Below are 22,782 nucleotides of genomic sequence, written 5' to 3'. Positions count from 1 at the left end.
TTCAACTTATCTCAATTTGCAGATGATATAACCCTATACATAGAAGACTGTAGATAATCCACCTAGAAACATTTATATCTGAATATTCTTAGCAATGTGTTTATGATGGCAAAACCATCATGCAAAAGTCAGTAGATTTTCTAAACAAAAAGCAAATGTGCTGAGAAACAAGTCAGTTCTCAATCTCCTGAATACGTAATTAGGAGCCACGTAGCAGTGCTCCAGCTGTAATCCCAGCTACTCAGGATGTTGAGATTTGAGGACTGAAGTTCAAAACAAGATGGGCAGGCAAGTCCATGACACTCTTGTCTCCAAGTATCCACCAAAAAGCTAGAAGGGGATGTATGGCTCAAGGAGCAGAGCTCCACCTTAAGTGAGCGGAAAGCTGGTATGGTTTAGGGAAAGCTGTTATGGTTTAGGGCCGTGGCGATTCCAAGGTCTTAGGCGTGAGCCTGAGCCTGCACCATAGCTGCTGTAGCACTGACTGAGAGGCGCGCCTCAGCTTACTGTTTCCCAGAACCAGGACCCAGGAGTGGCCTGAAGGAAACACCATTGCAACAGCAGGGCAAAACAAGATGCCTGGGTATGTTTTCAGGGAATCTGAGCCCCAAAATTGTACCACAAGAGTCAAAATGAAAATGGAATACAAGAGGAGGAAGGCGACCACCATTTGCAAGGCTCTGACGTGGGCAATGGTGCTGGCATCTCTGTCTCCGTGGCCATGGTGGTACATGGTTTGATGATGTTTCCACAGAGAGAAGATCAGCAGGAGAAACGTCACCAGGGACACAATGTACGGCATGGAAAGGTACACCGTGAAAGTTAATAAAAAGTCTGTAAAGTTACGTGAAATGTATTCATAAGATGAGTTTCTCTTAGATTCATCAAGAGTTGCGTTGATCAGCAAAAAATTCAAGCACAAGCTGAGGATGGACAAAAACAATGTCCCCAAAAGGATGCTTTTCACTCTCTCCTTTAGGTAATGAAAAATGGAGTTAGGAAAATTGGCGACCTTCAGAAAATAATAGAGGCTGAGGATTGTAGCAAGCCAGATGCTAAAGTGGTTAGTGACTATCCAGAAAAAAAAAGTAATTCCTTGTTTATTTTCAGTGGTACCTCTGGCTGGGTATAGCACAAATATAAATAAATTTAGAACTACTGACCAGAGCAGACCGATTCTGGAGATGGCCAAAGCAGTGAGAATGTAGTCCACTGAAGAGATCTTCCTCCTTTTGACCCAGTCCAGGCAGTTCACCAGTGCTATGAAGCCATTTCCTACATGGCCCAGGATGAGTTCCACAATGAAAACGAATGTAAACATGCCCCGTACAACAGCCATGGTCTGAAACCAGATGCCCCGATTCTCAATGTCGCTGACATGTGCTTGAAAGACTCTATCTGTTCTTGAACATGTATTAAAAAAAAAAAAGCCTTCGTGTTCAGACCATATCAAATAGCAAGATTTGCCAGTAGCGGTGGTGGTTGCGTTCCTCCTGCTACTGTGTGTATCCAGGCAGTTCTCTGAGCTCTGTCCAGTGCAGAGCAGAGCTCCTCACACACAGAATGTCCACTGGCTGATGGTCGCGAAGGGCTGGCATGCAAATAAAGACATGTCATTTGCATTCTTCTGTTGATTTTTCCACCTATATCTGCTTTTGAATTCTGGCTGGCTGCCTGAATTCTACACAAGGAACATTTCAAAATTCTGGAAGGTGGCAAGGGTCTAAAACTTGTCTGTGGGATTTGCAAGCACAGAAGTTTCATAGACAACTCAAGATTGGGTTTGCACACAGGCCTGGGCCTGTGCTTCCCACAGTCCTTCCTAAAGCCATCCAGGGTTATCTAATACTGTGATGGAGAGCCTCATTCCTCAGGAAAAACATGGACCCTAAAGTCCAGCTACGGTAGAGACAGGTGTGGGCCACCTTACTCTGAATCCAATGAAGCAACTATGGGTGTATGTGTTGCTGTTTGTGTATGTGTGTTTGTGTATGTGTGTGTAAACCCAGAACTGCTCAAAAATTCTCACCAGTACACAGGCATGAATAAATGTTAAGCCCCATAGGATAGAAGAACAAGCACTGTGTAGAAGCAGAGGATGCCTAGGCCTAGCCCCTTCTGAGTGTCCCAGATGGGTGCAAGTAAGAAGAAAACATGAAAAGCAGACATTCCTGGCCAGAATCAGAGCCCCATGCAGTGGTTGCAGCTATTGCAACTTCATGGGCAGGAACTTCAGACTTTGGGTGCCAGGGACGGCTCCTCTCCCCATTCTGACCTCCCCTGACACTCCAGAACTACACCTTGTGAAGAGCCAGACTAAAGCCATTTTGAAGTCAGGCTCCACTAGGTACTATAGCTGACCTTAGATCCACATAAATTCCAGTAAATGACTATGCTAGCCTAAGAAAAGTGGGCCCTGTGAGCAAACCCAGACCACCAGTTACCCCATCTACAGGACAAGCTTATCAGGGCCCAGCCAGTCAGGAAACTCTCTGCTTAACTCTAACCACCTGGGAATACTTAACTCTAACTGCCCCGGAATGTCTCTAGCCCTGAGCCAATCTGATTTGTACCTGTATCCTATACTTGCTTGAACACCTGGTTGTGGTAACTTTGTGGTTTTTTTGCCTTTATAAGCTGTGTGAAATTTCAGCTCAGGGACTTCCTCCTAGCCTCCGCTGCATCAGAGTGTAAGATGAGGCCCGAGCTGCAGCCCACCCGAATAAAGCCTTGCTTTTGCATTTCGGAATATCTGGCTCTCGGTGGTCGTTCTTGGTGGTCATCTCGAGACTTGGGCATAACACTTGCATTCTGCATTTCCTCGCGAGAGACAGTCCTAGGATCACAAACTTGTGTGAAACCTTGGACCATCGAGTAGAACTCAAAATTGGAAGCATGATTTCTCATGGCAAACCCTCTATCAGAATGAATGACATTGCCCCATTTGTAAGGAAATGGAAGGGCTTCCAAAAAATTATACTAAGTGAAGTGAGCCAGACCCAAAGAAACACAGATACTGGTTTCCAACATAGGGAATAATTAGTAAAGGTTTAGGCTAGTCACAGCAGAGGATCACAGGAGCCCAATAGCTAGGCACTTATGAACACATAAAATAATGCTAAGTGAAATGAACTCCACATTGTGGATACAAGTGTTATATCATTTTTGTAATTATTTTCAACATGTCATGTGAAACTGTACCTTTTTTTTGTTCCTCTTGTTTTCCCTTCCTCTGGTTTTACCCCCGCTATCATTGTATCTCATCTGAATACCCTGGATACTGTATATGCATGTATTCGAAATAGGGAAAGGAAAGGGAATATCAAAATCGAGAGACAAAGGATAAAAAAGACAAACGATTCCAAAATCAACACTTACAAAACCATTTGGTGTAAACCAATGGTACAACTCATGGTAGGGGGATGGGGAGAAGGGGTGGCAGGAGGAAAAATGAGGGAAGTGGCAACAAGTTGAACAAGAAATGTATTCACTGCCGTATATATGAAACCATAACCCCTCTGTACCTCACTTGGCAATAAAGGGGAAAGAATGGTCATACCAATTTCCTAGCAGCAAGAACTATGTTGGCCATGCAGAATTCAATGATGCCAGCATTACTTTCTTTCACCCAGCATCTCACCTGCCTCAGAAATCACAGGAAGTACTGTTTCCACTTCCTATTTCCTTGACGGTAAGAGTCAAATCACTTGATTGTTTCAGCAGCCAGACAAAGCAAGGGCAATGATTCACTCTGCAGATTGTCATTGCTCCAACATGGATATAAGGAGGACATGATTACCAAGGAGAGGGCAGCATGGCCGTGGGGACTTGGGACTGGGGGGGGGGGGGTGTCTCAGACTCTGTGATCAGAGCACTGCATCTTCCAGAACTGTCTCCACCCACAGGCAGATCCCCAATGCAACAAAGTGAGATTATTCACGTCTCCTAGAGTGAATATAGCCTTCTATGTTTTCCATTTTCTGGGTACAATGCCTAGCAGAACTTTAAATTACCACAATGGACCACAAGAATCTCATCCCTCGCAAAGGTCACAGCTCTAATAGCTGGTGTCTACGGGAAAGTCGAACTCTCATTTGCTAGCATGCAAATGCACACATATTCACTTTCATGCTTTTGGTGTTTAGTTTGTCCCATCGAATCTGCATAATTTGAATCTATCAAATTCAAATGCCAGCCTGTAAGATTCAACACCTAATGTACAAGCTGTGCAGAAATGCACAACTTCACCTTGCTTATCTGTGGTGGATCTGACTGCCTCGTTACTGCTTACAGAATGCAAATGGGGGCCCGGCATTTTCCAAACATTTCTTCTCAGAATATTTTCTATTTTCTTGGAGGGTTCCACAAAACTGACCCTGCTAAGATAAGTGCAGATCACTTGTGCTTACACATATCTTTTACTGTGCAGAAGACACAAACACTGACACACATATATGCATCAACACCAACATGACCAGCCCACAAATACAGACTACTTCTTTGTGCTACTGTTATGTATGGACTGGGAATTCTTCATGAGGAAACTAGCAATACCCAGCACGACGCTAGATTACAAAACCTTGTGGTTCTGAGGAAAGCCTAAAAAACCTGGGCTGGCAGCTCTTCCATTTGAAGCAATGGAATTGGGGCATTGAACTCTGTTATGCATCATTTCTTACCTGACATTTCAGCACGATTTTAGACTTGAAATGACTTGACGTGATCATATTTTAGGGTTTCCCCTCATGCGAGTTTCTTTTATTTTATAGGCTAATTATTCTCAAATCACATCGAAGTTAATGACTGCCCACTAAAATCAGGTTACAATAAAAACTTACTGCATGTTAAGTCATTTTGTGAGTGACTATTAATGAATACATTCCAGGAAAGTTGTAATGGGATTGAACAGGGCTAACCCCAAGCCTTTCATCTGTAAATTCTCAGAATTACACGGAACATAGGAATCTGGAGGAAGCACACATGGATTAGGTACACAGATTTCTTAGGAAGTGATCGCTGTCTAGATGACTCAAACATATCCCCAAGTCATCTCAGTGGTCCTGGGGTACCTGGGTCTCTGGCCCTGAACCCAAGCCACTGAAGTATGTCCAAGAAGGCCTAGTTCAGCTTGCTCTTCCCCAAGATTAAGACATAAGAATGGAATGAAGGAAAGGCAATGACAGCCACTTTAGATGGCCAAATGTTATGATCCGTTTCCAGAAATTTATGGTTCCAAATCAGTATGATGAGACAGAAGAAAAAAATGCTATACAGAAAGAGGAAGGCAATCACTGTGTGCAAGGCTCTCACATGGGCCTTGGTGCTGGCATCTCGAAGACCCCGGCCACAGTCCTGCATCTTCTTATAGTGTGTCCACAGAGAGAAGATTAGCAGAACGAAGGCTATTAAGGACATGGCAAATGGTATAAAAAGGAAAAGGCTGATGCAGATAAAAACATGTGAGGAAACCAGTACTGAAGTCTCTGAACTGGAAAGAGAAGACGCGTTTCTTTGGACGCAACAATCCAAGCGCTGATAGCTGTGTTCACCAGAAAACCATTGATGCACAAGATGACGAGAGAGCCCAGAATCATCAAGGAAATCACTCTTCAAACTCTCCACTTTAGATAAAGGAAAAAGGAGTTGGAGACGTTGTCTATCTTGAAAAAAAAAAAAAGGTGCTGAGGCTCTTTGCAAGCCAGATGCTGAAAGGATCAGTCACAACCCACGTTAAAAGGTTTGTCCTTGATATTTTCTCCATGTTCCACAACCACGGCTTTGGTGTTCCTATCAGCAAACCTGTGAATGTTGTAGAAAGCATCCCAATTCTACAGATTTCCAGGGTAGGGAGAATGAGATCAGTGAAAGAGATCTTTCTCCTCCTGACCCAATCCACACCATTCACCAAGGCTAGGAATCCATTTCCTAAATTTCCCCCAAGGAACACCAGACCTAAGATGATCAGGAACATTCCCTGTACGGCCGCAACCATTGTCACCTTCTAAAGCCTCTTCTGGGTATTGAAACGCCAAAGTCCCCAAAAGGCCAAACACAATGACACGCGGGACTCGTCTCCTTAGGTGAAGGAAAGTCAAGTTGGAAAAGTTAGCTATCTTGAGAAAATAAAATATGATGAGTACAGTAGCCATCCAGCTGCTAAATGGTTGGCTATTGCCCAAGCAATGCCAAACACCAGTCTGGTCTTTCCCCTGCATACTATGGGACAGAACATTACAACAGACTCATATATCATGATGACTCAGAGCAAGCCAATCTGGGAGACAGCCAGAGCAGTGAGAATTGCATCAACAGAGGAGATCCTTCATCTCTGGACCCACTCAAGGAAGTTCCCCAGAGCTATGAAGGCATCCACAGCATTCCCAAGAACATATTCTGCCACTGCTATCCTGAATGTAATGTGTAAGAAAGTTAGCATGGCTGGGCAAACAGGAAAAAAGTGAGGCCCAGTATCACAGGCTGTGGTTTCCCCTGGGTTGACTCAGAGCTTTACATGTCTTGGACTGACAAGTGTGCAATGAAGTTCTCACCTGTTAACTTCTGTGACAAACTCCATGCATTGCCCTGTGGGAGTGAATGAGCTCAACTCTGTCTTCCTGGAAAACAGCCTTCCAAAAGCAGCTCAGATCAATTCTTACTTAAGCACCCTGCCCACCAACTAATATGCTTCATAGCCATGGCTAAACTGAATGCTGCATTCTCGTTTTCTAGCATGCAAATTAAGGTATATTCTGTTTCATAGTTTGCAATTTACCTGTGTTTAACTTCTCTCTGATTTGTGTTCATCCATGTTAGTAACTTGGAATTAATAATTCAGTGCTCAACACATTATGTAAACCATTTAATGACGCTGTGGGTTCCATTCATGCCTGGCAACCACATCCACCATTATTTTTTTTTAATGTGGGACAGCCATGAAGAATGGATACAGATCAAAGCAGGTTTTAGTGTGTGGAAACCTGCATTCTGTTGGCATATTTAAGTTTCATATACACACTACTGAGAGGTGCTTCACCACCCCCACAACCCCCAGGTGCTGAGAACCTGAACAGAGACTTCATGACGCAATGTCAGCCCTTCCATTACAAACCACCAGAATTCACTCTCAGCTCCTCCTTCACCTAGGCGTGGGTTGTGTCTGGTGAGTTCACAGGTGATATTTTTCTTACATAGGATGACATTTTCTCTCATGCATCTAATCTGAGAAGGTCATGAAAAGGGCTCAGACAAAGGCACTCCTGGCACGATGACCAAGCACTTCAAGTTATGTTCCTGAGTCTGCCAACACTGACGAGCAAATCTGCTCTGAACCCTGACCCCTGTTTTTCCTCTGGAACGTTCCTGTCCTGATCGATGTTCTAGCACACACTCCTCCGCCAGAACCTCTCATCACCAATTTCTTTCCCACTTCACACCTGCCAAAATCAGAGACCCTCGTGTCAGCCAGAGGGACCTGCCACAACAGAGCAGCCACGTGTAGTATCTGCCACAAAATCTGTAAGTCCAGGAGGAAGGTCTCTACTTTCCATAGAGCCAATGCACCCACTTCCAAATATGTCCACCATTGTGCCATCCTGGTGGTAGCACCAGAATCACACCATCTGACAGTGTACCTTCCTCAGACCGGACAAGAGTAGTACATGGCAGCCCAAATGTCCACACCAGAAAGATGGATGCTAGGATTTCCAGTCTCACGGCCCTCCTTGTCTCACCTCCAACCAAACCAGCCTCCCAACTAACACCAGAGCTGAACTAAAATGAACCACCAAACCAGACTAGCACGGTGGGGAAATGCTAAGTCACCGGTGTTCCCAGATCATCGAGGGAGAAGAAGATAGAGCAGAAAAAGTGGAAGGAGGCCTGCTGCAAACACAACCCCTCACCACCAAGATGCTACGTCCAACATGGACAGGAAATGATCACACCATGGCTGGTCGCAAAAGGGGTAGACATGCCCCTGCACTACCGAGTCCCCGGGACAGACTGTGTGTGGTCAATTCTGCTTGGATAGTGTAAAGAATAAAATCTGTTTCCTCAACAGCAAGGCATCAGTGATTAGAAGCCCACCACAGACTCTCAGGCAGTTTTCCCCATTGCATTTTAACCCGTTGCAGAAAGACCCCAGCACAAAGAAAACACTCCCCTAACCCCCACAAAAAAAAATTCTTCCAAAACTTTGCACAGATAACACACCATACCCTGTAGAAAGGACATTGGCAACCTCCTCCCGGCCCATCCTTCCAGGCTCCAATCCAGAATAAGAGTCAGGGATGCGAGGCCTCTGCTCTGTCAGGTGGATCACTGGGCCGAGCTCAAAGCTCCATTCTTCTGTTCCTCCTTATAAAGCCAGCGGCCCTGCTTCCCAGCGCAGACTCCAGAGCAACTCCAGAGCCTCCTCCACGATGCTGTTGGTTCTGCTCACCGCGGCCCTGCTGGCCCTGAGCTCTGCTCAGAGATATGGTCAAGGTCAAGGTAGGGGAAACAGGTGCTGGGGCTGGGACTCTAGCATGCAGGGAGGGAGCTTACAGGAGAGAGGGAGATGAGAGAAAGAGACAGGACTGTTGCATTTGCGGGAGAATGGCAACCGCTGACTCCATATAGCAAGTGGAAGACATACCTGTCTAAAATGCAACCTGGGCCCAGTTGGACACATTGAGTAAGGAAATGGCAAGGCCAGGATGCCATTGGTAGAAAGATCCCGTATGGCGCAGTCATGGAGGAAGCAGACCTCTCTAGTTTTATTACACAATGGATGGGGGACAGGAGGGTCCCGGGAAAGTGAGTCAGGTGCTTCAAATCCCCTCTGTCTTTGGTCCCCTTGGTCTGTGGAGAAGGCTGCAGTGCAGAGGTGGCAGGCGGGGGGTCACCGGGATGAGGTGGGGAGGGGTCCGCAGGGCAGCCGGGGAGAGATGGGGGACAGGTCAGGCCATGGGGAGAGTGGAGGAGATGAGCTTTCCATCCCTGAGCGCTTGGGTTCTTGCTGTACAAACACAGGATTTGGAAACCCAGGACTGGGCTCTGTGTTTCCTGGAGGATTCCCAGCATCCAGTGAGGGCAATCCTCAGCAGAGACCCCAACCTCAAGGACCCCCACAGCAAGGACCCCCACAACAGCAACAAGGACCCCAACAACAAGGACCCCCACAACAGCAACAAGGACCCCAACAACAAGGACCCCCACAACAGCAACAAGGACCCCCTCAGCAAGGACCCCCACAACAAGGACCCCAACAACAGAGACCCCCACATCAGGGACCCCAGCAACAGAGACCACCACAGCAGGGACCCCCACAGCAGGGAGGCCAGCAGCAGGGACCCCAACAACAGAGACCACCACAGCAGGGACCCCCACAGCAGGGAGGCCAGCAGCAGGGACCCCAACAACAGAGACCACCACAGCAAGGTCCCCCACTGCAGGGACCCCCACAGCAGGGAGGCCAGCAAGGACCACCAGAACAAGGAGCCCAGCAGCAGAGACCCCCACAGCAAGGACCCCAACAACAGAGACCACCACAGCAGGGACCCCCACAGCAAGGACCCCCACAGCAGGGACCCCCACATAAGGGACACCAACAACAGAGACCACCACAGCAGGGACCCCCACAGCAGGGACCCCAACAACAGAGACCACCACAGCAGGGACCCCCACAGCAGGGAGGCCAGCAAGGACCCCCACAACAAGGAGGCCAGCAGCAGAGACCTCCACAGCAAGGACCACAACAACAGAGACCACCACAGCAGGGACCCCAACAGCAGGGACCCCCACAGCAAGCACCACCACAGCAGGGAGGCCAGCAAGGACCCCAACAACAGAGACCACCACAGCAGGGACCCCCACAGCAAGGAGGCCAGCAGCAGAGACCCCCACAGCAACGACCCCAACAACAAGGACCCCCACAAGGCCAACTTCCTCAGTAACCCGCAAGTCAATATCAGGTATGATAAAGTTTTCTCTGGTGGAAAATCTCTAATGCCTGTACTTTTGGAAAGTATCCCTATGAATTCAATTTAAACATGGTGAATTTATATAGTCTTGCCTCCCATTACGTTTATGACTATTGAGATACTAGGGCCAGAAAGATCATTTCTTTAAAAAAAAAAAAAAAAAGAGGTAATACTCCAAGAAAATTGTGATTTGAAGGCTGGGAATGTGGCTTAGCGGTAGAGTGCTCTCCTCCCATACATGAAGCCCTGGGTTTGATTCCTCCGCACCATATTTGGGAAGAGCCGAAAGTGGCGCTGTGGCTCAAGTGGTAGAGTGCTAGCCTTGAGCCAAAAGAAGTTCAGGGATAGTGCCCCGGCCCTGAGTTCAAGCCCCAGGACGGGCAAAAGAAAAGAGAAGAAAATTGAGATTTTGTAGAACCTTGGCCCCGGAGACCTTCCTCTGCACAAAGATGGCTGGCTCCTGGCTAGTGCAGCTCTGGGCAGCCCAGCTCCACCCACCTGTGGGCCTTGGAGACCCAGTGTAACCCATGGTCAAGATCACACCCTGGTGCTCTGGGCCTGATACTCCTGGCCACACTCCCCTGTGAGGCCTTTGTAAATACAGTCTCCAACATTTTTGTTGCAAACAGAAAGGACAAAATAGAAAGATAGGTTTCTTCATCTTAGAAGCACTGTATTAGAGCAAAGGATGCAGTAGATTCTTTGCAAAACATAAATAAATATAAGTGAGGAATGATAGGAAGGGGATAGGAGAGGAAAAGCAGACACAGGTCGCCAAGCTGACCACAGTGAATGCTGGAGGCAGGAAACACCCCCTTCCTGCCCTGCCTTCCATAACAGGCTTTCCTCTTTCCTTTCAGAAAGGGGGCACAAGAAGATACCATCCTCCGTTGCCAATCCCACAGATCAGCGTGGTCTGTGTCTCCTCACCAATAAAATGATGAGCATGTGATTCCAACTGCCGTGTGTTTTTCTGAGTGGAGGGAGGCTGTCACTTGGGGGTTCTGGGCACAGCCTCACAACAACACCTAGGACCCTTTGAATGGGTGTCCCCCACACCTTTTTTCCAGAATCACCGACCAGATGAAAAAGACATCCGTGCAGGCTAACTTAAACATGGTGTATATTCCCAAACATGTATATAAGCAAGGAATAGAGAGAGAACAAAATCATTATATTCTCATCAATGGACAGAAGCAAAGCCCAGAGGAAGAAAGGGAGGACGTTTGAGAAGCAGAAGACTCCTCCACATGCCTCTCACGACGGACCTGGTTTTCTCAGGTGCATGTGTGCTTCAAGGCCTCTTCTTCATAGAAACGTGATGCAACTTTCCTCTTGGCATCTAAAAAAAAAAAAAACCCTCTCCACCATTACCAGAGAATCCACACTTTTAAATTAAATTGTGGTGTATTTCAGGAAATGATTATAAAACAGAATAATAGAATGATAGAGAATAATGAATGCTTACCATTGTACTACATGGGGATAGGCTGAAACCATCTCCTCTGAAATCAGAGAAAGGATGTCCCCACATATGCAATAATTGTGATAAAAATTCTTAGCCAGAACAGTAGGCAAGTGATTGAAAAAGAGAGAGAACAAAAGAAAAATGAAAGTCAAGGAAATATTCAACTTATCTCAATTTGCAGATGATATAGCCCTATAAATAAAAGATTTTAGATAATCCACCTAAAAACCTTTATATCTGAATATACTTAGCAATGTGTTTATGATGGCAAAACCATCATGCAAAAGTCAGTAGAGTTTCTAAACAAAAAGCAAATGTGCTGAGAAACAAGTCAGTTCTCAATAGCCTGAATAAGTAATTAGGAACCAAGTAGCAGTGCTCCAGCTGTAATCCCAGCTGCTCAGGATGTTGAGATTTGAGGACTGAGGTTCAAAACTAGATGGTGAGGCAAGTCCGGGAGACTCCTGTCTCCAAGTAACCACCAAAAAGCTGGAAGGGGATGTGGGGCTCAAGGGACAGAGATCCAGCTTTAATGAGAAGAAAGCTGGTTTAGGACCGTGGCGGTTCCAGCTCCTTGGGCCTGGGCCTGAGACTGCACTGTAGCTGCCGTAGCACCAACTGAGAGGCGCGCCTCAGCTTGCTGTTTCCCAGAACAAGGACCCAGGAGTGGCCTGAAGGAAACACCATTCCAACAGCCTGGCAAAACAAGATGTGCCAGTATGTTTTCAGGGGATCTATGCTCCAATATTGTACCACAAGAGTCAAAATGAAAATGGAATACAAGAGGAGGAAGGCAACCACCATTTGCAAGGCTCTGATGTGGGCGACGGTGCTGACATCTCTGTCTCCATAGCCATGGTGGTACATGGTTTGATGATGTTTCCACAGAGAGAAGATCAGCAGGAGAAACATCACCAGGGACACAATGTAGGGCATGGAAAGGTACACCGTGAAAGTTACTAAAAAGGCTGTAACGTTACGTGAAGTGTATTCATAAGATGTGTTCCTCTTAGATTCATCAAGAGTTGCGTTGATCAGCACAAAATTCAAGCACAAGATGACTATGGACAAAAGCAATGTTCCCGAAACGATGCTTTTCACTCTCCCCTTTAGGTAAAGAAAAATGGAATTAGGAAAACTGGCTATCTTCAGAAAATAATAGAGGCTGAGGATTGTAGCAAGCCAGATGCTAAAGTGGTTAGTGACTATCCAGATAATAAAAATAATTCCTTGTTTATATCCAGCGGTACCTCTGGCCGGGTATAGGACAAATATAAATACGCTTAGAACAACTGACCAGAGCAGACCGATTCTGGAGATGGCCAAAGCAGTGAGAATGTGGTCCACTGAAGAGATCTTCCTCCTTTTGACCCAGTCCAGGCAGTTCACCAGTGCTATGAAGCCATTTCCTACATTGCCCAGGATAAGTTCCACAATGAAAACGAATGTAAACATGCCCCTTACAACAGCCATCTTCTGACACCAGATGCCCCGATTCTCAACGTCGCTGACATGTGCTTGAAAGACTCTATCTGCTTCTTGAACGTGTATTAAAAAAAAAAAGCCTTCGTGTTCAGACCATATCAAATAGCAAGATTTGCCAGTAGCCGTGGTGGTCAAGTTCCTCCTGCTACTGTGTGTATCCAGGCAGTTCTCTGAGCTCTGTCCAGTGCAGAGCAGAGCTCCTCACACACAGAATGTCCACTGGCTGATGGTCGCGAAGGGCTGGCATGCAAATAAAGACATGTCATTTGCATTCTTCTGTTGATTTTTCCACCTATATCTGCTTTTGAATTCAGGCTGACTGCCTGAATTCTAGACAAGGAACATTTCAAAATTCTGGAAGGTGGCGAGGGTCTAAAACTAGTCTGTGGAACTTGCAAGTACAGAAGTTTCATAGACATATCAAGATTGGGTTTGCACACAGGCCTAGGCCTGTGTTTCCCACAGTCCTTCCTAAAGCCATCCAGGGTTATCTAATACTGTGATGGAGAGCCTCATTCTTCAGGAAAAACATGGACCCTAAAGTCCACCTACGGTAGAGATAGGTGTGGGCCACCTTACTCTGAATCCACTGAAGCAACTATGGGTGTGTGTGTCTGTGTGTGTGTGTGTGTGTGTGTGTGTGTGTGTAAACCCACCACTGCTCAAAAATTCTCACCAGTGCACAGGCATGAATAAACGTTAAGCACCCTAGGATAGAAGCACAAGCACCATGTAGGAGCAGAGGATGCCTGGGCTAGGCCTAGGCCCCTTCTGAGTGTCCCAGATGGGTGCAAGTAAGAAGAAAACATGAAAAGCAGACATTCCTGGCCGCAATCTGAGCCCTGTGCAGTGGTTGCAGCTGCTGGAACTTCATGGGCTGGAACTTCAGACTTTGGGTGCCAGGGACGGCTCCTCTCCCCATTCTGACCTCCCCTGACACTCCAGAACTACACCTTGTGAAGAGCCAGACTAAAGCCATTTTGAAGTCAGGCTCCACTAGGTACTATAGCTGACCTTAGATCCACATAAATTCCAGTAAATGACTATGCTAGCCTAAGAAAAGCGGGCCCGGTGAGCAAACCCAGACCACCAGTTACTCCATCTACAGGACAAGCTTATCAGGGCCCAGCCAGTCAGGAAACTCTCTGCTTAACTCTAACTGCCTGGGAATAATTAACTCTAACTGCCCCGGACTGTCTTTAGCCCTGAGCCAATCCGATTTGTACCCACATCCTAATCTTGCTTGAACACGTGGTTGCTGTAACTTTGTGGTTTTTTGCCTTTATAAGCTGTGTGAAATTTCAGCTCAGGGCCTTCCTCCTAGCCTCCGCTACATCAGAGTGTAGGATGAGGCCCGAGCTGCAGTCCGCCCGAATAAAGCCTTGCTTTTGCATTTCAGAATGTCTGGCTCTCGGTGGTCTTCTTGGTGGTCTTTCTTGGTGGTCGTCTCGTGACTTGGGCACAACACTTGCATTCTGCATTTCCTCGCGAGGGACAGTCCTGGGATCACAGACTCGTGGGAAGCCTTGGACCACCAAGTAGAACTCAAAACTGGAAGCATGATTTCTCGTGGCAAACCCTCTATCAGAATGAATGACATTGCCCCATTTGTAAGGAAATGGAAGGACTTCCAAAAAATTATACTAAGTGAAGCCAGACCCAAAGAAACATGGACTCTGGTTTCCTGCATAGGGAATAATTAGTGAAGGTTTATGCTAGTTACAGCAGAGGATCACAGGAGCACAATACCTAGGCCCTTATGAACACATAAGATGATGCTAAGTGAAATGAACTCCACATTATGGATACAAGTGTTATATCATTGTAATTATTTTCAACATGCCATGTGAAACTGTACCTTTTGTTTGTTCCACTTGTTTTCCCTTCCTGTGGTTTTACCCCCGCTATCATTGTATCTTATCTGAATACCCTGGATACTGTTTATGCATGTATTCGAACCAGGGAAGGGAAAGGCAATATCAAAATCGAGAGACAAAGGATAAAAAGACAACCGATCCAAAAACAACACTTACAAAACCATTTGGAGTAAACGAACAGTACAACTCATGGTAGGGGGATGGGAAGAGTGGGAGACAGGAGAAAAAATGAGGGAGGTGGCAACAAGTTGAACAAGAAATGTATTCACTGCCTTATATATGAAGCCGTTACCCCTCTGTACCTCACTTGGCAATAAAGGGGAAAGAATGGTCATACCAATTTCCTAGCAGCAAGAACTATGGTGGCCATGCACAATTCAATGATGCCAGCATTACTTTCTTTCACCCAGCAGCTCACCTGCCACAGAAATCACAGGAAGTCCTGTCTCCACTTCCTATTTCCTTGACGGTAAGAGTCGAATTACTTGATTGTCTCAGCATCCAGACAAAGCATGGTCAGTGATTCACTCTGCAGACTGTCATTGCTCCAACATGGATATAAGGAGCACATGATTACCAAGGAGAGGGCAGCATGGCCATAGGGACTTGGGACTGGGGGATCTCAGACTCTGTGATCAGAGCACTGCATCTTCCAGAACTGTCTCCACCCACAGGCAGATCCCCAATGCAACAAAGTGAGATTATTCACGTCTCCTAGAGTGAATATAGCCTTCTATGTTTTCCATTTTCTGGGCACAATGCCTAGCAGAACTCTAATTACCACAATGGACCCCAAGAATCTCATCCCTCGCAAATGTCACAGCTCTAATAGCTGGTGTCTACAGGAAAGTCGAACTCTCATTTGCTAGCATGCAAATGAACACATATTCGCTTTCATGCTTTTGCTGTTTAATTTGCCCTATCAAATCTGCATGATTTGAATCTATCAAATTCAAATGCCAGCCTGTAAGATTCAACACCTAATGTACAAGCTGTGCAGAAATGCCCAATTTGACCTTGCTTATCTGTGGTGGATCTGACTGCCTCGTTACTGCTTACAGAATGCAATTGCATGGCCCGGCATCTTCCAAACATTTCTTCTCAGAATATTTTCTATTTTCTTAGAGGTTTCCACAAAACTGACCCTGCTAAAATAAGTGCAGATCACTCGTGCTTGCGCGTATCTTTACTGTGCATAAGACACAAACACTGACAACACCGGCATGACCAGCCCACAAATACAGACTACTTCTTCATGCTAATGTTATGTACGGACTGGGAATTCTTCATGAGGAAACTAGCAATACCCACCACGACGCTGGATTACAACACCCTTGTGGTTCTGAGGAAAGCCTAAATAACCTGGTCAGGTAGCTCTTCCATTTGAAGCAATGGAATTTGGGCATTTTAACTCTGTTATGTATCATTTCTTACCTGACATTTCAGCACGTTTTTAGATTTGAAATGACTTGACGTGAACATAATTTAGGGTTTCCCTCCATGTAGGTTTCTTTTATATTATAGGCTATTCTCAAATCACATCGAAGTTAATGACTGCCCACTAAAATCATGTTACAATAAAAAACGTACTGCATGTTAAGTCATTTTGTGAGTGACTATTAATGAACACATTCCAGGAAAGTTGTAATGGGATTGAACAAGGCTAACCCCAAGCATTTCATCTGTAAATTCTCACAATTACACGGAACGTAGGAATATGGAGGAAACACACATGGATAAGGTAAACAGATTGCTTAGGAAGTGATCACTGTCTAGATGACTCAAACATATCCCCAAGTCATCTCAGTGGTCCTGGGGTACCTGGGTCTCTGGCCCTGAACCCAAGCCACTGAAGTATGTCCAAGAAGGCCCAGTTCAGTTTGCTGTTCCCCAAGATTAAGACATAGCAATGGAATGAAGGAAAGGCAATTACAGCCACCTCAGACAGCCAAATGGTATGATCCGTTTCCAGAAATTTATGGCTCCAAATCCGTAGGATGAGACAGACGAAAAAAATGCTATACAGAAAATGGAAGGCAATCACTGTGTCCAAGACCCTCACGTGGGCGGTGGTGCTGGCATCTCGGAGACCCTGGCCACAGTACTGCATCTTCTTACATTGTGTCCACAGAGAGAAGATAAGCAGGACAAAGCCTATTAAGGATATGGCGACTATTAGGAAATGGGCAAAGGAGCTAAAGAGAGACTTCACAAGAGAAGATATAAAAATGGCAAAGAAACACATGAGGAAATGCTCAACATCCCTGGTGGTAAAGGAAATGCAAATAAAAACAACCCTGAGATACCACCTCACCCCAGTTAGAATGGCCTATACTCTGAACTCAGGCAACAACAAATGCTGGAGGGGGTGCGGGGAAAGAGGAACCCTTCTCTATTGTTGGTGGGAGTGCAAATTACTACAACCACTTTGGAGAACAGTATGGAGATTTCTCATAAAGCTCAATATAGACTTACCCTATGACCCGGCCATACCTCTCCTAGGCATCTATCCTAAACAGCAAACCCCAAGATATCAAAAAGACATTTGTACTTCCATGTTTATCGCGGCACAATTCACAATAGCCAAAATATGGAAACAACCCAGATGCCGCTCCACAGACGAATAGATCAAAAAAAATATGGTACTTATACACAATGGAATACTACATAGCGATTAGGAATGGTGAAATATTGTTATTCGCAGGGAAATGGTCAGAACTCAAACAAATAATGTTGAGCGAGACAAGCCTAGAACACAGAAAACAAAGGGGCATGATCTCCCTGATATATGACTATTAACAAAGGGAGACGGAGAGACAGTAAAGACCAAGTCTGTGAATACTGTATATGTTCTTGATACACTGTATATTGTATATATGTCTACCTGACCTAGAGAAGGGATAGAAAAACAGGACGTAAGATATCACAAGAAATGTACACAATTCCTTACTATGTAACTGTACCCTTTTTGCACACCTTGTAAAAAAAAATTTGTGTTCAATTAATAAACAAATAAAAATAAAAAAGACCTCAACAACAAAAAATAAAATAAAATAAAAATGTATTTCACAAAATTAAAAAAAAGGATATGGCAAATGTTATGCAAAGGAAAAGACTGATGGAGATAAAAACATTTGTGGAAACCAGTACTGAAGGCTTTGACCTGGAAAAGGAACATGTGTTTCCTTTGGACTCAACAATCCAACGGTTGATAGCTGTGTTCACCAGAAAACCATTGATGCACAAGATGACGAGAGAGCCCAGAATCATCAAGGAAATCACTCTTCGAACTCTCCACTTTAGAAAGGAAAAAGGAGTTGGAGAAGTTGGCTATCTTGAGAACTAAAAGGTGCTGAGGCTCTTGGCAAGCCAACTGCTGAAATGATTGGTCACAACCCACGTTAAAAGGATTGTCCTTGATATTTTGTCCATGTTCCACAACCCCGGCTTCAGTGTTCCTATCAGCAAACCTGTGAATGTTGTAGAAAGCATCCCGACTCTACAGATTCCCAGGGTAGGGAGAATGAGATCAGTGAAAGAGATCTTTCTCCTCCTGACGCAATCCACACCATTCACCAAGGCTAGGAATCCATTTCCTAAATTTCCCACAAGGAACACCAGACCTAAGATGATCAGGAAGATTCCCTAACGGCCGCAACCATTGTCACCTTCTAAAGCCTCTGCTGGATAATGCAACGCCAAAGTCCCCAAAAGCCCAAACACAATGACATGTGGGACTCGTCTCCTTAGGTGAAGGAAAGTCAAGTTGGAAAAGTTAGCTATCTTGAGAAAATAAAATATGATGAGTACAGTAGCCATCCAGCTGCTAAATAGTTGGCTATTGCCCAACCAATGCCAAACACCAGTCTGGTCTTTCCCCTGCAATATGGGACCGAACATTGCAACAGACTCATATACCATGATGACTCAAAGCAAACCAATCTGGGAGACAGCAAGAGCAGTGAGAATGGCATCCGCAGAGGAGATCCTTCGTCTCTGGACCCACTCAAGGAAGTTCCCCAGAGCTATGAAGGCATCCACAGCATTCCCAAGAACATATTCTGCCACTACTATCCTGAATGTAATGTGTAAGAAAGTTAGCATGGCTGGGCAAACAGGAAAAAAGTGAGGCCCAGTATCACAGGCTGTGGTTTCCCCTGGGTTGACTCAGAGCTTTACATGTCTTGGACTGACAAGTGTGCAATGAAGTTCTCAACTGTTAACTTCTGTGACAAACTCCATGCATTGCCCTGTGGGAGTGAATGAGCTCAACTCTGTCTTCCTGGAAAACAGCCTTCCAAAAGCAGCTCAGATCAATTCTTACTTAAGCACCCTGCCCACCAACTAATATGCTTCATAGCCATGGCTAAACTGAATGCTGCATTCTCGTTTTCTAGCATGCAAATTAAGGTATATTCTGTTTCATAGTTTGCAATTTACCTGTGTTTAACTTCTCTCTGATTTGTGTTCATCCATGTTAGTAACTTGGAATTAATAATTCAGTGCTCAACACATTATGTAAACCATTTAATGACGCTGTGGGTTCCATTCATGCCTGGCAACCACATCCACCATTATTTTTTTTTAATGTGGGACAGCCATGAAGAATGGATACAGATCAAAGCAGGTTTTAGTGTGTGGAAACCTGCATTCTGTTGGCATATTTAAGTTTCATATACACACTACTGAGAGGTGCTTCACCACCCCCACAACCCCCAGGTGCTGAGAACCTGAACAGAGACTTCATGACGCAATGTCAGCCCTTCCATTACAAACCACCAGAATTCACTCTCAGCTCCTCCTTCACCTAGGCGTGGGTTGTGTCTGGTGAGTTCACAGGTGATATTTTTCTTACATAGGATGACATTTTCTCTCATGCATCTAATCTGAGAAGGTCATGAAAAGGGCTCAGACAAAGGCACTCCTGGCACGATGACCAAGCACTTCAAGTTATGTTCCTGAGTCTGCCAACACTGACGAGCAAATCTGCTCTGAACCCTGACCCCTGTTTTTCCTCTGGAACGTTCCTGTCCTGATCGATGTTCTAGCACACACTCCTCCGCCAGAACCTCTCATCACCAATTTCTTTCCCACTTCACACCTGCCAAAATCAGAGACCCTCGTGTCAGCCAGAGGGACCTGCCACAACAGAGCAGCCACGTGTAGTATCTGCCACAAAATCTGTAAGTCCAGGAGGAAGGTCTCTACTTTCCATAGAGCCAATGCACCCACTTCCAAATATGTCCACCATTGTGCCATCCTGGTGGTAGCACCAGAATCACACCATCTGACAGTGTACCTTCCTCAGACCGGACAAGAGTAGTACATGGCAGCCCAAATGTCCACACCAGAAAGATGGATGCTAGGATTTCCAGTCTCACGGCCCTCCTTGTCTCACCTCCAACCAAACCAGCCTCCCAACTAACACCAGAGCTGAACTAAAATGAACCACCAAACCAGACTAGCACGGTGGGGAAATGCTAAGTCACCGGTGTTCCCAGATCATCGAGGGAGAAGAAGATAGAGCAGAAAAAGTGGAAGGAGGCCTGCTGCAAACACAACCCCTCACCACCAAGATGCTACGTCCAACATGGACAGGAAATGATCACACCATGGCTGGTCGCAAAAGGGGTAGACATGCCCCTGCACTACCGAGTCCCCGGGACAGACTGTGTGTGGTCAATTCTGCTTGGATAGTGTAAAGAATAAAATCTGTTTCCTCAACAGCAAGGCATCAGTGATTAGAAGCCCACCACAGACTCTCAGGCAGTTTTCCCCATTGCATTTTAACCCGTTGCAGAAAGACCCCAGCACAAAGAAAACACTCCCCTAACCCCCACAAAAAAAAATTCTTCCAAAACTTTGCACAGATAACACACCATACCCTGTAGAAAGGACATTGGCAACCTCCTCCCGGCCCATCCTTCCAGGCTCCAATCCAGAATAAGAGTCAGGGATGCGAGGCCTCCGCTCTGTCAGGTGGATCACTGGGCCGAGCTCAAAGCTCCATTCTTCTGTTCCTCCTTATAAAGCCAGCGGCCCTGCTTCCCAGCGCAGACTCCAGAGCAACTCCAGAGCCTCCTCCACGATGCTGTTGGTTCTGCTCACCGCGGCCCTGCTGGCCCTGAGCTCTGCTCAGAGATATGGTCAAGGTCAAGGTAGGGGAAACAGGTGCTGGGGCTGGGACTCTAGCGTGCAGGGAGGGAGCTTACAGGAGAGAGGGAGATGAGAGAGAGAGACAGGACTGTTGCATTTGCGGGAGAATGGCAACCTCTGACTCCTTATAGCAAGTCGAAGACATACCTGTCTAAAATGCAACCTGGGCCCAGTTGGACACATTGAGTAAGGAAATGGCAAGTCAAGGATGCCATTGGTAGAAAGATCCCGTATGGCGCAGTCATGGAGGAAGCAGACCTCTCTAGTTTTATTACACAGTGGATGGAGGACAGGAGGGTCCCGGGAAAGTGAGTCAGGTGCTTCGAATCCCCTCTGTCTTTGGTCCCCTTGGTCTGTGGAGAAGGCTGCAGTGCAGAGGTGGCAGGCGGGGGGTCACCGGGGCGAGGTGGGGAGGGGTCCGCAGGGCAGCCGGGGAGAGGTGGGGGACAGGTCAGGCCATGGGGAGAGTGGAGGAGATGAGCTTTCCATCCCTGAGCGCTTGGGTTCTTGCTGTACAAACACAGGATTTGGAAACCCAGGACTGGGCTCTGTGTTTCCTGGAGGATTCCCAGCATCCAGTGAGGGCAATCCTCAGCAGAGGCCCCAACTGCAAGGACCCCCACAGCAAGGACCCCCACAACAGCAACAAGGACCCCAACAACAAGGACCCCCACAACAGCAACAAGGACCCCAACTGCAAGGTCCCCCACAACAGCAACAAGGACCCCCTCAGCAAGGACCCCCACAACAAGGACCCCAACAACAGAGACCCCCACATCAGGGACCCCAGCAACAGAGACCACCACAGCAGGGACCCCCACAGCAGGGAGGCCAGCAGCAGGGACCCCAACAACAGAGACCACCACAGCAAGGTCCCCCACTGCAGGGACCCCCACAGCAGGGAGGCCAGCAAGGACCACCAGAACAAGGAGCCCAGCAGCAGAGACCCCCACAGCAAGGACCCCAACAACAGAGACCACCACAGCAGGGACCCCCACAGCAAGGACCCCCACAGCAGGGACCCCCACATAAGGGACACCAACAACAGAGACCACCACAGCAGGGACCCCCACAGCAGGGACCCCAACAACAGAGACCACCACAGCAGGGACCCCCACAGCAGGGAGGCCAGCAAGGACCCCCACAACAAGGAGGCCAGCAGCAGAGACCTCCACAGCAAGGACCACAACAACAGAGACCACCACAGCAGGGACCCCAACAGCAGGGACCCCCACAGCAAGCACCACCACAGCAGGGAGGCCAGCAAGGACCCCAACAACAGAGACCACCACAGCAGGGACCCCCACAGCAAGGAGGCCAGCAGCAGAGACCCCCACAGCAACGACCCCAACAACAAGGACCCCCACAAGGCCAACTTCCTCAGTAACCCGCAAGTCAATATCAGGTATGATAAAGTTTTCTCTGGTGGAAAATCTCTAATGCCTGTACTTTTGGAAAGTATCCCTATGAATTCAATTTAAACATGGTGAATTTATATAGTCTTGCCTCCCATTACGTTTATGACTATTGAGATACTAGGGCCAGAAAGATCATTTCTTTAAAAAAAAAAAAAAGAGGTAATACTCCAAGAAAATTGTGATTTGAAGGCTGGGAATGTGGCTTAGCGGTAGAGTGCTCTCCTCCCATACATGAAGCCCTGGGTTTGATTCCTCCGCACCATATTTGGGAAGAGCCGAAAGTGGCGCTGTGGCTCAAGTGGTAGAGTGCTAGCCTTGAGCCAAAAGAAGTTCAGGGATAGTGCCCCGGCCCTGAGTTCAAGCCCCAGGATGGGCAAAAGAAAAGAGAAGAAAATTGAGATTTTGTAGAACATTGG

The 22,782-nt window shown here is 46.6% G+C and overlaps 2 protein-coding genes across 2 annotated transcripts; both read right to left on the bottom strand.

The window, feature by feature from the left end:
- Positions 1 to 415: 415 nt before the first annotated feature.
- LOC125342753 (taste receptor type 2 member 14-like) lies at positions 416 to 1,339 on the bottom strand. The gene has a single exon (XM_048335063.1). It carries the CDS (start codon positions 1,337 to 1,339, stop codon positions 416 to 418), a length of 924 nt encoding a protein of 307 aa, XP_048191020.1.
- A 14,617-nt stretch (positions 1,340 to 15,956) lies between these two features.
- LOC125342752 (taste receptor type 2 member 14-like) lies at positions 15,957 to 20,714 on the bottom strand. Its single transcript, XM_048335062.1, has 6 exons — positions 20,677 to 20,714; positions 18,731 to 18,734; positions 18,291 to 18,437; positions 17,999 to 18,122; positions 16,817 to 16,964; positions 15,957 to 15,981 (listed from the first exon to the last, which is right to left on the bottom strand). The coding sequence occupies exons 1-6, from the start codon at positions 20,712 to 20,714 to the stop codon at positions 15,957 to 15,959; spliced, it is 486 nt and encodes a 161-aa protein (XP_048191019.1).
- Between the last annotated feature and the right edge of the window lie 2,068 nt (positions 20,715 to 22,782).

This window comes from Perognathus longimembris, chromosome 27, assembly GCF_023159225.1.
Source record: "Perognathus longimembris pacificus isolate PPM17 chromosome 27, ASM2315922v1, whole genome shotgun sequence".
In the NCBI taxonomy this organism is placed as follows: domain Eukaryota; kingdom Metazoa; phylum Chordata; class Mammalia; order Rodentia; family Heteromyidae; genus Perognathus; species Perognathus longimembris.
This window is presented reverse-complemented; position numbering and strand designations above follow the sequence as displayed.

Excerpts from the sequence above, each read along its gene's own strand:
- LOC125342753 (XM_048335063.1), bottom strand. The coding sequence starts at position 1,339 with ATGGCTGTTGTACGGGGCATGTTTACATTCGTTTTCATTGTGGAACTC.
- LOC125342752 (XM_048335062.1), bottom strand. The coding sequence starts at position 20,714 with ATGGGCCGGGAGGAGGTTGCCAATGTCCTTTCTACAGG. Across the intron at positions 18,123-18,290 it reads CTACCCTGGGAATCTGTAGA|CCAACTTCTCCAACTCCTTT; the intron begins GTCGGGATGCTT and ends TTCTCAAGATAG. Across the intron at positions 15,982-16,816 it reads GTGATTGCCTTCCATTTTCT|TAAAGATACGCGCAAGCACG; the intron begins GTATAGCATTTT and ends TCTTATGCACAG.